Source organism: Balaenoptera borealis (assembly GCF_965194805.1).
Source record: "Balaenoptera borealis genome assembly, chromosome: 11".
NCBI lineage: Eukaryota > Metazoa > Chordata > Mammalia > Artiodactyla > Balaenopteridae > Balaenoptera > Balaenoptera borealis.
The window spans coordinates 97,741,385-97,755,594 of NC_138868.1; the positions used below are offsets into that span (position 1 = coordinate 97,741,385).

Consider the following 14,210-nt stretch of genomic DNA (forward strand, 5'->3'; position numbering starts at 1 on the left):
GTTGTAGTCAAAGGGTCTGCCTCATCTTTCCCCAAAGATCTCCATCCCTCCCCACACCACTCCCAATGCACACACGGTCACAGGACACACACCACCCCTGAGATGGTCCCACCCACTGCACTGAATGGAGCCCACAGGGCAGTGCGGGTGGAGGGTCGCAGAGCCCCGCCCACGAACGGCAAAGAAGGGGGTCTTGCTGTGCCCACCTGGGACAGCACACTGGTAACCACGTGAGGTAGTTCTAGCAGTTAAGGCTGATTTTATCAAACCCCAGTCTAGAGGACGCTAGGTACTAGAAAGCATGACTCATCTATTTCCTGTAGGGCTCATGGGTTTGGGGGTTTCTTTTAAAGCAAATCCACAATTAAAAAATTTTTATTAATCATTTAGGATCACTTTTATTGATGAGCCACCACACCTCACTATCAGCTTGATCTTAACTTCATTTTCACTCCCGTAAACATTCAAAAAGGGTGCTGGGACCCAGTAAACACTGACAAACAAGAGTTGGGTGAGGTGAAATTTGTGTTTTAGAAAGATAACCCTGGTCAGTACACAACAGGGTCAATACACCCTGGCATGAGTCAGAAGGAACCAGGCAGAATGCAGGGTGAACTGGTTGGAGGCACTCCTTGTCAGCATTTCACTTCTTCAAGAAACACATTATTAAGCATGTACTATGTGCCCAACATGGCACTCACTGGGTCCAGAGTGATGAACAAAAGATGTACAGCTTCATGGAGGGCACCTCTGCTTATGAAGATAATCACCAAGCTACTCAACAGACTAACAAACATATTACTATAATCAGTGATAAGTGCCATCAAGGAAACTAATATCCACACACAAGATGGAGGCAAGCTGCAGAGAAACTGAACAGGAGGTTGTACTAGTCAGCTCAGGCTGCTATAACAAAATACCGTGCTTCAACAACACCACAGTTATTTCTCACTGTTCTGGAGACCAGGATGTCCAAGACCAAAGTGTTGGCATATTCATTTCTTGGTGAGGCCTCTCTTCCTGACTTGCAGATGAGGCTAAAGATTCATGATGGCCCCTTCTCCTTCTCCTTCCATAGTGGGATGGGATGGGGGTAGGGGTGGTAGAGAGCTCTGGTTTCTCTTCCTCTTCTTGTAAGGATACTTTTTCCACTGTGAGGGCTCCTCTCTCACAACCTCATCTAACCCTAATCACAAAGGCCCCACCTCCTAATACCAGCACATTAGGGGTTAGGGCTTCAACATTTGAATGGGGGGACCACAAACATTCAGTCCACGACAGAGGCTTAAACAATAATCCAATTAAATGAGCAGGGACAGTGGGAAGAGAGAGGAAGTGACAGATTCAAAAGACAATTTGAAGGGAGAATTGGCAAGACTTGGTGACAGCCTGGAGTGAGAGAAACAGGAATCAGAGGTACTAATCATACTTTAATGTGGATGATGAGAAAAGTGAAATATGGCCATGGAAGGGAGACATGGGCATGGGGGAAAAGGGAGACGGTGAGTTCTGGAGTTGATATGACAGGTCAGCCAAGGAGAAGATCCTCCAGCAGTTGGCAAGGCAGGCCTGGCATTGGGTGAGGGCTCAGAGCTGAGGATTCGGATATGAAAGCCTTTGTGCTATGACCCACTTAGGTCAAGTTCACATTCAAAGGTATGGAGAAGACCACCAAGCTCCTCTGCAGCCAATATACAGTTAAAATACTCACCTGTTAAAATACTCACCTCATGATCGCCCACCTAGAGGAAAAGCAGGCTGCCATTCCTCTGCTCTTAGCCATGCCTATGCTGGGCACCTGTCTTGCAGACCCCACTGTCATTGGTGCCATGTTGTTCCTTGGACAATCACAGCCCACCACAAGGGTGCAGCTGAGGGGTTTTAGTAAATCAGCTGATCTGTAGGGCTGGTTAGCTCTGGAGTAGGCACAGGGAGTGGTGCTGTTGAAGATTGGTACATGACCAGCAAAGGTCTGGGTGTGGGTGCCACACCTGTATACCTCTACCTGCACAAGGAAGGAGGGGCTGGTGGAGGTTAAGTCCTCATGATGGCCCTGGAGAGAACAGACACATTCTTCAGGATCCTGCTAACTAGTCATGCAAATCCTAGGCACCCCTCTACCTATCCCCCAGGGCACTCAAATCACCTGGGGGTACTTGTCTTCCTAAACTTTTCCTCAAGGCCCAGAATTTCTAAGGCTAGTTCCCAGGGACCTGCTTAATAAACAAGTTCCAGGTGATCAAGTTGCAGGTGACTCCCATATACATTAAAGTCTGAGAGTCACTGCTTTCGAGAATAACTTGATGATTTTCTGCTTGTTCTATTAAACTCAACCCTTCTCTCCTCACTGCTCCTAGATGGTATCACCCAGTCCATACCTTTAAATGCCATCTGGATGCTGGTGACTTCCAAATGCCCAAGCAGGACTTCTCCCTAACTCTGCTGCCTCCTGAGCAGCTCCATTTAGATGTCTAGCACGCATCTCAAAAATATGTCTACAGCAGAACTCTTGACTCCCTCACACACTCATTCCTCCCCCAGTCTTCCCCTCCTGAGTAAATGGCACCATCATTTACCCAGTTGTTCATAACAAAAAACCAGGAGTCATCCCTTCACAACACACATCTGATCCATCAGGTAGGTCCTATCAGCTCCACCTTCCAAAGAGATGGTGAACCCAACCACTTGTCACCACTCCCACACGATCATCCTGGTCATATCCATTATCATGTCTCACCTGGACCACTGTTCATCCCCTTCCTGCCCCTCTATTTCCACTCCTGCTCCGTTAGTCTAATCCAGCATGATTTGTACAGTATACTTACTCTAGTGCAGTAGCCAACGTGATCTTTATAACATATGACTCAGGTCATGTTATTCCCCTGCTGGAAGCCCTCTCCTTTGCTCTTGGTCCAAAAGGGTGGTAAAATCCAGATGAGTTGGTATCTGCCCACCCTCTCGACACACCTGCTGCAGCCTCCCCCTGCCCACTGCTTCAAGCTAATTTCCATCTCAGGTCATTTGCCCTTGTTCCTCCCAGGCCTTATCCTGCATTCCCTCCTCATTTAATTCAAGTGTCTCCTCAAATGGAGACTCTTTGAAGAAGTCTCTCCTCACCACCCTCCCCAAGTATCCGCCCCACCTCTACTTCATCCCTCTATCCCCAGCTTATTTCCTTCAGAGCACTTATCATTATCTGAAGTGACATGATCGATTTATGTGTTTATTTGCTCATAGTCTGTCTCTCCCAATAAAATATAAGATCTGTAAAGACAGGGACTTTATCTCTTTTGTTCACTCCTACATTCCCAAACTTCAGTTTGTATTTGTTGAAGGAATGAATGAGCAAGTAAATAAATGAATACAGACAGACTTACAATATAAGGCTGTAAGTGCTGCCTTAGCCTAGATTGCCCCATCCAGAAGCAGAGCCTGATTCAAGGACTTGTGGGCAGGTGGTTTATTTAGAAGGCAATCAGAGGGAACAAGAGTGAGGGAACAGGAGAAGGAAAAGCCAAAACAAGAATATGTTATCAGGCTGGTCATGCTGGGAGAAACTGGACCCTGATCCCACTGGAATGTTTCTTGGAGCATATAGAGGCCTCTTCCAACTGTCCCCTGAGCATTAACAGTAGAAGTCCTAATCCATCAGCTCCTGAACTTCACTGGCTGAGGCTTCCCTCCAGAGATGTTGACTCATCTGTACTCTCGGGCTGCTGGTGAACAGAGCTGCATGGGCTCCCCCAGAACAGAAGGAACCAGGGCAGAAAGCAAGTGATGTGCAGTGGGCACTGCAGAAGAGACTGATTAGCACAAAGTCGGTCAGAGCCCACTCAGAACTGGCCAGAATCAGGGGTGGAGCCAAGAGGATGTAAGAGATCATAAGAAGCATCAGCTGAACGTGCTGTGATGGAGATGTGCACAGCGGTCCATAGGAGGGGCATTTGGTCCAGCTAGAGTGTTCAATGCATGTTTGTTGGACTGAATTGAAAGGAGAAAAATACACGATTTATTAGATTATGCTAAGTGAGGTTGGGAGACTTCCAAAACTTGAGATATGATCTGAGCCCACAGTTCAAACCTGGGGCAAAGAAAGCACACATCTAGTAGAACAAGCACTGTGTGGCATGATACAATGGAGTGAAGAAAGCAAAACACTCACATGGAGGAAGTGCCCATCAGTCCACCCAGGCTGAAAGGACCAATCCATGGACAAGCTTCCAAGGCAAGGTGGCTGGTCTGGAGCTGCCCCCAAGGGCAAAAGGGAAGAGGCAACAGACCCAAGGAGTGGAAAGAATGCTCAGGAGTGGAATGGAACTCAGGAGACCTGAGTTCTATCGTCACCCAGCTCAATCTTGTCATGTCAACTCTGGGCCTCAGTCTTCTCATCTGCCAAATGGAGAGAGTAATCTTCCATCTGACTCCTCTCAGGAATGCATTGGGCATACTGCTGTCATTGAACATACAACATTCAGTGCTCATTTCACTGTGAGCTCTTGGAGAGCAGGGACTCCTCCTGATTTCTCTCTGTATCCTTCACACCCAACCAATGGCTAATATATAGCATAGGTGCTCAGTACATTTTTGATGAATAAATGAATGCCTGAAGGAGTGGATTTCCTCACAGAGAAAAGCATGTGAAAGATGTTGAAGTAGTATAATCTCCAAATATGAGATGGCAACGTGGTAATGGTAGCCTGAGGCTGAATGTGTACTTGGGAGACATTAGACTGAGCCGAAATGAAAGCAGTCAGGATATAAATTTGATTTTATTTTCAGGCTTGTCATCTTCTCGGCCTCACCATATTATACCATGCTTATTCCCTTCTCTGCTGTTTTCACCCTATAGCTCTTAGGTGTTGGAGGGACTCAGGGCTACAGACTAAACAGGAAGCCTAGAGCAAGGGGATGTGGTCAGGAGGCAAGGCAAGGGACCGTGAAAACATTGAACATGCAGCCATTCACCCCTTCAGCAAACATTCATTGAGCACCTGTCGTGGGTGGGCCCTCTGGGAATACAGCTGGCGACAAGACACGATCCCTCTCTTCCTTGGCTCACCTCTGCAGTGGACACACACACACACACACACACACTCAGAGGTGTCTCTGCCTACCTCCTCCCCTGCCTCCCTCCCCCAGCACTGGGGAACTGAAGTCACCCACACTCTGAAATAGCCTTGCAGCTGGAAGGGACCTCAGAATCCTCAAGTCCAATGGCAGCCTTATACAAACAAGGCACCTGGGACCCACCAGCTACTGGGGCTAGACCTGAAGATGAGGCTTCTTACCTTTTCCACCCCTCTGCCTCTCTATGGCTCCCTGCTTGTGTATGAGAAACCTCACCCTAGGCTTTGGGGAGGGGGAGACTACCCCCATGGCTCTGCAGGAAAAATCCAAGAGACAGGGAGTCTACCAGGATCTCTGGCACTGCCCCACCTGTTGTTTTGTTGGCCTGTTGCTGCTCTGGGCAGACAGAACATTTTCACTTCTGGTCCCCAAGTGTGAGAATTCACCAGGCCACTGGCTTCCTGTTTTGTACCAGATCTGCTTAAATATCACTGTTTCTAGATGGTTTTTGATCACTAAGCACTTTAAAAAATACAGTAATGGTAGACCCATCTACTCCCACTTTGAGGTTCTCAGAACCCTGGGCCAGAGAGAGGGACACCATAGACACTGGGCCCTCCATGGTCAGTGGCATGGAGCAAGGTCATTACAGCTGAAAAGGAAGCTACAGGAGAGCAGAGCTCCCTCCTCACCTGTCCAGCTTCTTCATGGGTTTGGCCATTATCCCTCAAATAGAAAAAGTCACTGTGAGCACTTTCTCCAGATCTGTATCAGTTGATGATCAAAGGATTGAACATGATTGAGGACGGGAAGAGAAAATCGAAAGTTTTGGTTTTCCGAGCACCCGGGATTGGACCAAGGATGAAGCAACACCCAAGATTCCCTGAAGAGACTGAAGAATCTTTCAACATAATTTCCTGAGGAGTTCCTGGCTATGGCCAGAGCCGTGCAAGGTACCATAAAGAACTCAGAAAAGGTATAAGATCTGAATTTTGCCTGCAAAAAGTACGCATCAAATAGGAGAGAGTGAGGTTAATCTCAAGAGAGATTGGATTCCTGCACAGTGCCTAGCACATTTCCTGGCCTATTAGAGAAGCTGCATGAATGAATGAATACAAGGGAATGATCAATAATTAAGTTATGGTAGCCAGAGAGTATTTGTAATTAAAACTCAGAAGACAAGAAGATCCATAGATGTTGAAGAAGTTTCTCTGGAGAAGTGAAAATTGAGATGACCTAAAGAATGGGCAGAATTTGATGATTTGGAGGTGAAAGGGGATATAAAAAATAAAAGAAAGAATGAGGAATGGGTGAGTGAGAAGCTCAGGGCTGAGGACAAGGCCTGGAGAGGCCCGGCTTCTGAGAAGCCCTTCTCACCACACCAGGGGACCTGGAAAAGAGATTAGAGACCAGAGTGAGGGGGCCAGGGAGCTCAGGGAGCTGCTAGCTTGGGCAGAAGCTAAAAGTGAGGAAGAGTTATAAAGAAAACACATTCTTGCCTGGCCTTAAGCAAATCATTTCACCAGACCCTGAGCCTCTGTTCCATCACCTGTGAGGCTGAGAGGATGAAGTGAGACAGTGCATTTGAAGTCCCTGCTTTGCACTGATCTTTGTTCAGCAAATGTTAGTGTTTTACCTTCCTTCTCAAGAAGGGCTCGCTTGGGAATGGTCCAGTCTCGGGAGCTGGTCAGACTTAGCCAAGGTCAAAGAAAGACTGAGTAATATTTAGGATCCTAAACCATCAGGGTCTAAGGGAACTTCAGCCATCACCTTTCAGCTGCCACCTCCTGCGTTAGAGAGTTATAACTACACTTTGTATTATACTTGCCTCTTTTGTATATTGAATGCCTACTAAGTGACAGGTCCTATGCTAAACACAGAGAGTACAGAGATTAGAAGGTGAGACTCTTTTTCTCCTTCAAGTAAAAGAGAGGAACCTTGGAGAAGTAGTCCAGTCCTTGATTGCCAGATGCTGAAATTGAAGCCCAGGGCGGTGAAGTGACAGCCCATGGCCACACAGCATGGCAGGACAGGTCAAGACCAGACCCTGTTCTACAGTGTTCAACCCTCCTCCCACCAGCCCTCAGATCAGGCTGCATCTGTGAGGCCTCAGATTCTACTCAGGCTCCAGTGCAGTCAGTGGCTGGCTGTGCAGCCTTAGGCAAAGCATATACCTCTCTGAGCCTCAGCCTCTCCATATGTAAAACGGGACCAGTAATCATCTCCACGTCACAAGGTTCAAGACACAGTAACATGCATGGAAATGCATTGTACTCTGCAGACTGCGTATTGTATCAGCAGTTTCTGCTCTTCCTCATGTCACCTTGGCATCTTTCTCTAGGACAGGCAGCCTTCTGTGACCAGAGAAACTGGGTGTTTCTCTCCACTCAGCAGGCATTTATTAAGCACCGCCTATGGACTCCACTTTTAGCAGTTACTAAAAACCTGTGGGACGTAACCCTGCCTGGTCGGGTGGCATCAAGTCTAGAGTCCTGAGGGAAGCCACAGGCAAGATGAGACTTAAGCCAACCATGGAGACTAGATGTGGCTGGGGGTGGGAGTGGAGAGGAGAAGGCATTCTAGGCAAAGGCAGCTCTGGCAAAGACACCAAAGAGGAACATGGTGGCAGTGAACATGGGAAGGGCCAGCCCACGGAACTGCTGACGCTGGTGACTGCTTCCTGGCTCCTGGGGCCAGTGAGATGAAGAATAGGTAAGGGGAGGGGGAGGGCCTCGGGGGGTCGGTGCTGGCACGGCCATGGGTCTGGGTGCCCAGCCAATGCCCAGACCAACCAGACTTGAAGCCAGATTTCTCGGCATCTTCTCCCTTATCGTTTCTGAATCAGCTGGAATCTGCCCCCAACGGAAACATGTAGAATCCAGGGTAAAGAAAGCCCTGCCAGCCAGTCAGACTACGGAAGTCAGGAAAACGAGGGGGAGGCAGAGGGGACAGGGAACGCGTCAGAGGACCCAAAAAGAGGAAGTGGCCCCGTCTCAGTTCTGCTCCCAACTGAGGAGCAGAATGGAGGAAATACCCTCCATTCTCCCAGCCCTCGGCAGCTGTCCCTGTCTCCTAACCTGAAGCCACCAAACCGGGGGCCAAGACCACCTGGGCTCTGGGCCCCATCCTTTCAGTTTTTCCCAAGGCCGCTGAGTTCTGAGCACTTTCAGGGGCCTAGGACAGTCCTGCCGGGACTGCAGACCCAGGATCCACACTGAGCAGGGCATAGCTGAGAGTGTATTGAGGCTGGACACCCCCTGGGTTAGGAAATGGGGCTCAGCCCTCAGAACTGAAATGCAAGGAAGAAGGACACCAAAGTCAGCCCTTCCCCCGCAATAGGCCTTCCAGGAAGGGAGGGATCCAAAGTCACTGGGGGGCTCCTCCCCAGCCCCACCTACTCAGGAATAGAGGAGTTAGGGCCCAGCTGAAGACCTCCAAATCCAGAGATTTGGTTCATTAAGTTGGAGGCTGGCTACATTGAGAGAATGGCCCCCAGACCCTGGAGGGAAGTAAGGGGATAGCAGCTATAAGTCCCCTCTCCTTCCTTCCTTCCTTCCTTCCTTCCTTCCTTCCTTCCTTCCTTCCTTCCTTGGCAATCTGCTAGGACCCAAAGTGAGAAAGAAACCAGGCCTCAGGAAAGAGAGGATAGGAGGACAAATAACGTGACTTCTCTCCTCCTCGCCTATCACGGTCCTGGGCTTCTGCATCTTGTCCGCCTTGTTGCTGGGACCTGGGCAGGGAGACCAGTGGCTGGTAGTTCTAACTGCAGTTTCAGCAGTGGCAGGGCCCCCTCAGGCCCTGCTCCATCCACAGCTGCCCCAGGAACTCAATCTCTCTGGATTGAACAACCCTGCATTAAGTACCTACTAAGCTGACATCCCAGTTCAGGCCCCAGCTGGGGTCCAGTAGGACACAGACCGGAGGAAGGAGTGAGGACTCATGAACAAACTGTTCCCCTGTCACAAAGCTATACTTGGTTCTTGATTTCCCGTGTGCATTATCTGTTTTTTTTCAGGCTAATCTTGGTTCCTCTTCCCCAGTCTCACCATTTCTGGTCCACTTTCCACATCACACGGCAGGCCTTGCATGGGAAATGGAGAACACGGGAGACTGAGCTTGCCACACCATGCCCACCCCATCACAGGAACCCAGAAACAAGAATGTGTTTCAAGACCGTTCCCAGCACTGCCCTCAGAATTGTTTGGGAGGCACCAAGGCTGGTCAGCAGCAGGGAAAACAGCCCCCGGTGGTGGACATGTGTGTGGGAGGGCATGAGGGGTTGGGGGACTTGCTGAAAGTGCCAGAACCAAATGCAAGTCAAGGCCTAAGCTCAGCCTTCAGCTCTTAGGGGAACTTGGCTTCTGGTAGGAAGGTTGAAAGTGCAATCACCCTCCCTCCCACATGACTTTGCCTATGGAGGATGTGACAGGTTTTCTGGCCCTTGTGTCAGTCCTGCAGGGAAGTGACTGGGGATGCCCCAGGTAACAGGCCCCACCCACACCGGCCAGCTGGGCACCTGGAACTCCGCCCACAGGCTCAGAGGCCTCCCGGGAACCAGCCCTTTCTCGCTGGGACACGGCCATCTCTGTTTCTGTGAGAAAGCCATTGTGACTCCACACACTCTGTCCCCAGAGGCCTGACTCTCCTGGGGGACTCTCATGCCACAGGCTGGTGGTGTCCCCAGAGAAGACTCCTCAATGTTCACAAGAGGGGGCCAGGCCAGGCCGTGAAGACCCAGGAGTGAAGGCAGGGGAGGCCGGGAGGGGCAGGCGCTGAGCCAGAAGCCTCCTCCTGCAGAAAAAAAAAAAAAAGGGAAAGTGACAAAGAGATGAGTCTTGGGAAAGATTCCTCTAAACCATCACATCAGGGCAGAGGGAGGAACACACGGAAGAGGTGAGTGTGGAGTCCTGTGGGGAAGAGATGAGAGAGAAACTGAGGGTCTGTGAGGGACTGCTGGAGGGAGGAAATGTTTAGATGGGAGAAAGCAACTGTGCTGTGAAGAGGGATGGGCTCGAAGGCGGGAGAGGAAAGGTGTGACCAAAGGGTCAGCCAGCCAGGAAACAGGGATGGCTCCTGGGCTTAGAAAGTTCAGAAAGTTCAGAAGTTCTGCAGCTGTGCTTCTTGGAGAGGGTGGCCATCTGGAATCTTCATCTCAGAGCAAAGGGTTGAGATACAAAGCTCTATTCTAGAAATTTCCATCTGATCAGAAATAAAACTTCCCCAGGAAAGAAAGGCAGGACATGGATCCAGTGGAAAAGGAGCGGCCCAGGGCTAGCAGGAGGTGGGGAGTGGGAGACAGCATGACCCCAGGCCTTCATTCCTGAGATCATCCCCACAGCACTTACTCTCCAGAAGGTGGGGGATGAACCAAATCATCTCCGGGTTCCAAGCAGTCCTTGGTGCTAGGCTTGGGGTGCCTGGACCATCTGAGGACCACACTGGGACATCAGACTCACTCAGCTCAGCAACCTTCCACTCACCTCTCTGGGGCTCCAGAAAGCTGACGCTCCCCTCATCAGACCAGTCTGTTGGAGAACTTCATGTAGCCGCCATCTGGACTGCTGATGTGGCCACTGATGGTGAAGGGTGGACCCAACTCCAGATCCTTCATGTTCCTGAGAAAGATGAGCCAATCAAGTTACTGGGGCTGAGAACCAGGCCTCTCCCTGGGACCAGAGCATGGGAAGAACTTCTGGCAGTGACTCACTGACTCACTGGCTTATCTTCCAGAATCAGCGTTACCCCATCTCTCAGGCCAGATGAGAAGCTGCCATGTGACAAAGAGCAGATGAGATGACTTATCACAAGAGGAGTTTCCAAATCTCACACCCTGAATGCCTGATTGTCTTCATTTGACGGCATGTTATGCCTGAGATTAAATTATTTGTAATCAGGCAGGTGTCCACCACAGACAGTGAAATGCTTGAAGACAGAAGCTATGCCCAGTTATCTTTGTACCCTTAGAAACTAACACCACAATACCTGCTACAATAGATCTTTACCGAATACATGATGAGTGAATGAATAAATGAATGAATGGACGGATGGATGGTGCCTGCCCAGGGGTGAATGGTCAGAGGAGCACTGTCATTTGGATCTTACATGGTCCTGTCCATGTTCAAGTTTTCGTTCATGGAACTTTCTAAAGGGACCCTGGCTCCTTCCTTTTCTCTTGTTTGTTTAGGGACATGGGGAGGAGACAGGGAAGGCAAGCAGTAAATTTGAGCTCCATCTTTGATTCTTTCTCAAGCATACCGAACCCCCCATGCCCATCCCACCCAGATCTGCCCTGAATCTACTCACCGGATTTGGTACAAGTTGAAGACAAAATTAGGCCCTAGAAAGACAATCGGAAAAGAGAGGGTTAGTACCTCCAGGGAGAGCGGCCCGTCACTCTTCTGGGAGCATCTAGTGCTCCCTCAGCCCTGTCTGGAAGGTGTGGGGTGGCTAGGCAGGGCTGCAGGATGCCATGGGAGGTTCCCAGTCCTGCAGCGTCTGCTTCCTGCCCCAGACCCATGGGTACACCCCTTCTTCCCAGACAGAACCACCAGTCTTTGAGGCTAGATCCTGCCACTGGGGTTCCCTCCATCAAGGGCACTGATTACTCTGGGAAGGAGACTTGAATCCAGACTCTACCACTTTCCAACTCTGTGACTTTAGCCTCACATCCTCATCTATAAAAAAGAGAGACTAAGAATTTCATCTTCGCATGGAATTTTTTAAAAAAAATCATACTAGGCACAAGTGCATTGGCACATAGTAGGTGCTCAACAGACATCTGCGGAAGCTGTTGAACTTAACTGCAGATCTGGGAGATGTGCTCTGCCTCTCGGCACTCCAGCATGCCCTCCCAGTTCTCCTGGGTCCCATGGGAAGTGCAGATGTGGATGAGAGTTGGGAGCACCCCAGCAAATTCCAGGAGACGCCCAGTGAGGCTGAAGCATCGGCAAGCTTAGGAGAGAGTCCCAGGAGAGGGCAGGGCAAGAGAGGCTCTAGGAGCCAGGGTAGAACACAGCTGGAGCTTGGCCTGTCTAGCCCGTCGCCCTCAGCCTTGAGGCCCACACAGGCCTGGGAGGTGGACTCCTGTGAGCTCTGAAGGAAGAGGAAGCTGACTGCTTGCTGGGGGAGGAGAAGAGCCTCCACTCCCTCAATAAAGGCCCCACCCGCGCCCCCCCCCCCCCACCGACACCTCAAGTCTTCAACCACTGCGGGCACCACAGGAAATATTTTTGCATGACTCCGTGCTGAAGAGTTTGCAGCCCCACCTGACCTGGCCAAATGCCACAGGAGAGGAGGGACTGGGCTGAGCCTGGGTGACAGGGTCCAGCGCTCACTCACCCTCCCAGCAGTACCCACGCTGGTACCACTTGGCCAGGTTGTAGCCCAGGATGGACACGAGCAGCAGCGAGAGCCCCAGGCAGAGGAGAAGGCCCAAGGTGCTGATGGAGTCGTCACCTGCAGAGAGACACACATCCTTCACCCAGCTGCCCAGAGCCCTCTCGCGGCCCCGTATGCCAACTGACTGCATCATGTTCCAAATTTCCTCTCCTCCCTCCCCACTGCCATCAAAATGACTGTCCTCTAAGAATCTGGATCCTGGCCAGCTAGTTCAGCTAAGTCATGCTAAGATGTGAATGTCTGATACCTGATTTTTTACAGTCAGCTTGTTTTTCCAAAGTAACAGTCCTCTAACAGTAGAGAGAATTTGGAGCTGGGAAGCCTTCCTGAAGCTGCCAGGCTTTCTATGTGTTGAAAAAGGCACTGCTGTTTGGGGAGAAGCCCAGGACGTCTCTCCTCTGCATGAAGCAGGAAGGGCAGCCTGGAGGGCCCCCGAGAGCAGAGACACACAGATCCTTGATCGTCTCCCCACAAAGCCCTCGTATGTGGTAGCAGGGTGTTAACCCCTGGGCTCTGTTTGCTGCTTATACTTATCACTTCTTCCCTTTTTGTGGTATAAGCTCTTGGTTAAATTTATATTTTATTTGTAAAGCCAAACCAAGAAAAAGAGAGAAAGAGAGGGAGGGAGAGAGAGGGAGAGTGGAAACGTGCTGAAGCAGAAGCAGAGCAGGAAACCAGGTTTGCAGGGACAAGTTGACCATGGGGGCACACGGAGACAGCCCACCCCTGCTGAGGCAGGGAAGGAAGAGGCAGGGCAGCCCCACTCCTGCTGGATGAGGGGCCAGGAGTGTGGAAGAATCATCTGATTCCCCATCTCCATGGCTTGGTGTCTTGAGGCTCCAGAGGCGTTGCCAAGAGGCCAGACGTGCAAGGTTACGCACAGCCTTTGGTACAGCAGGCTTGCGTGCGAAGCCCATGCCCATCATTTGCAAAATGTGGGACCCGAGCAAACCCCTGTCCCTCGCAAGACTTCAATTTGCTCTTATGAAAAATAAGCATAATAATAAATACACATGGATTTGTTGTGGTGATTAGTGGAGATGCCATATATAGAGCACTTGGGAGAGGACCTGGCATACAGGAAGTGCTCAGTAGATGTTAATTACATCATTACTGTTGTTGTCATTATTATCATCAAATAGTGAATTGTATTCTTAAATAGTTCACAATTTCCCCATGTCCTTCTTCCCATTAAAGCAGCCAGGTTATTCTCTGAGAGAGTATGACAGCCGAATGCAGGGAGAAAGTGTCTCTCCTCCTACTTTTAGATTCCAAAAGCCCAGACCCTTAGAGAAATGGCAAGGATTCCCAACATAGACAAGAGATGAACAGAACCAAGATTACCCTTCTCACTATACTAGGGGAAAATTTCCAGCCTGGGGGAGGGGAAGGGAGAAAGTGAGGTAAGAGAGATGGGGAAAAAGTACTGGAAAACATTGAAAAGATGTCAATGGGCCACAGAGAAAAAGTCCTTACTCCCGGATCAAAGTGGAGCCCCGGGGAGGCAACAGAATTCCCAGGTAGAGTTGTGGGATCCGAGAGCTGGACTGAGCCCCAGAAAGACAGCAAGAGCCCAGTAAGGGAGACCTTCAAGATGGTGGAGGAGTAAGACGTGGAGATCACCTTCCTCCCCATAAATACATCAGGAATACATCTACATGGGGAACAACTCCTACAGAACACCTACTGAACGCTGGCAGAAGACTTCCCAAAAGGCAAGAAACTCCCCACGTACCTGGGTAGAG

At 50.1% G+C, this 14,210-nt stretch overlaps 1 protein-coding gene across 2 annotated transcripts in view; it reads right to left on the reverse strand.

Moving 5' to 3' along the window:
- Positions 1–14,210, reverse strand: part of SMIM35 (small integral membrane protein 35) — a 111,687-nt gene that overhangs the window by 36,592 nt on the left and 60,885 nt on the right. The window contains exons 2-4 of one of the 2 annotated variants that reach the window (XM_082340956.1): positions 12,406–12,522; positions 11,371–11,404; positions 10,548–10,682 (exon numbers count right to left, since the gene is read on the reverse strand). In XM_082340956.1, the coding sequence (XP_082197082.1) occupies positions 10,583–10,682; positions 11,371–11,404; positions 12,406–12,522 (251 nt within the window). In that variant the 3' untranslated portion in view covers positions 10,548–10,582. Of the gene's footprint in view, positions 1–3,436; positions 10,683–11,370; positions 11,405–12,405; positions 12,523–14,210 lie in introns of those variants that run through there. The other variant, XM_082340957.1, reaches the window with a different exon arrangement.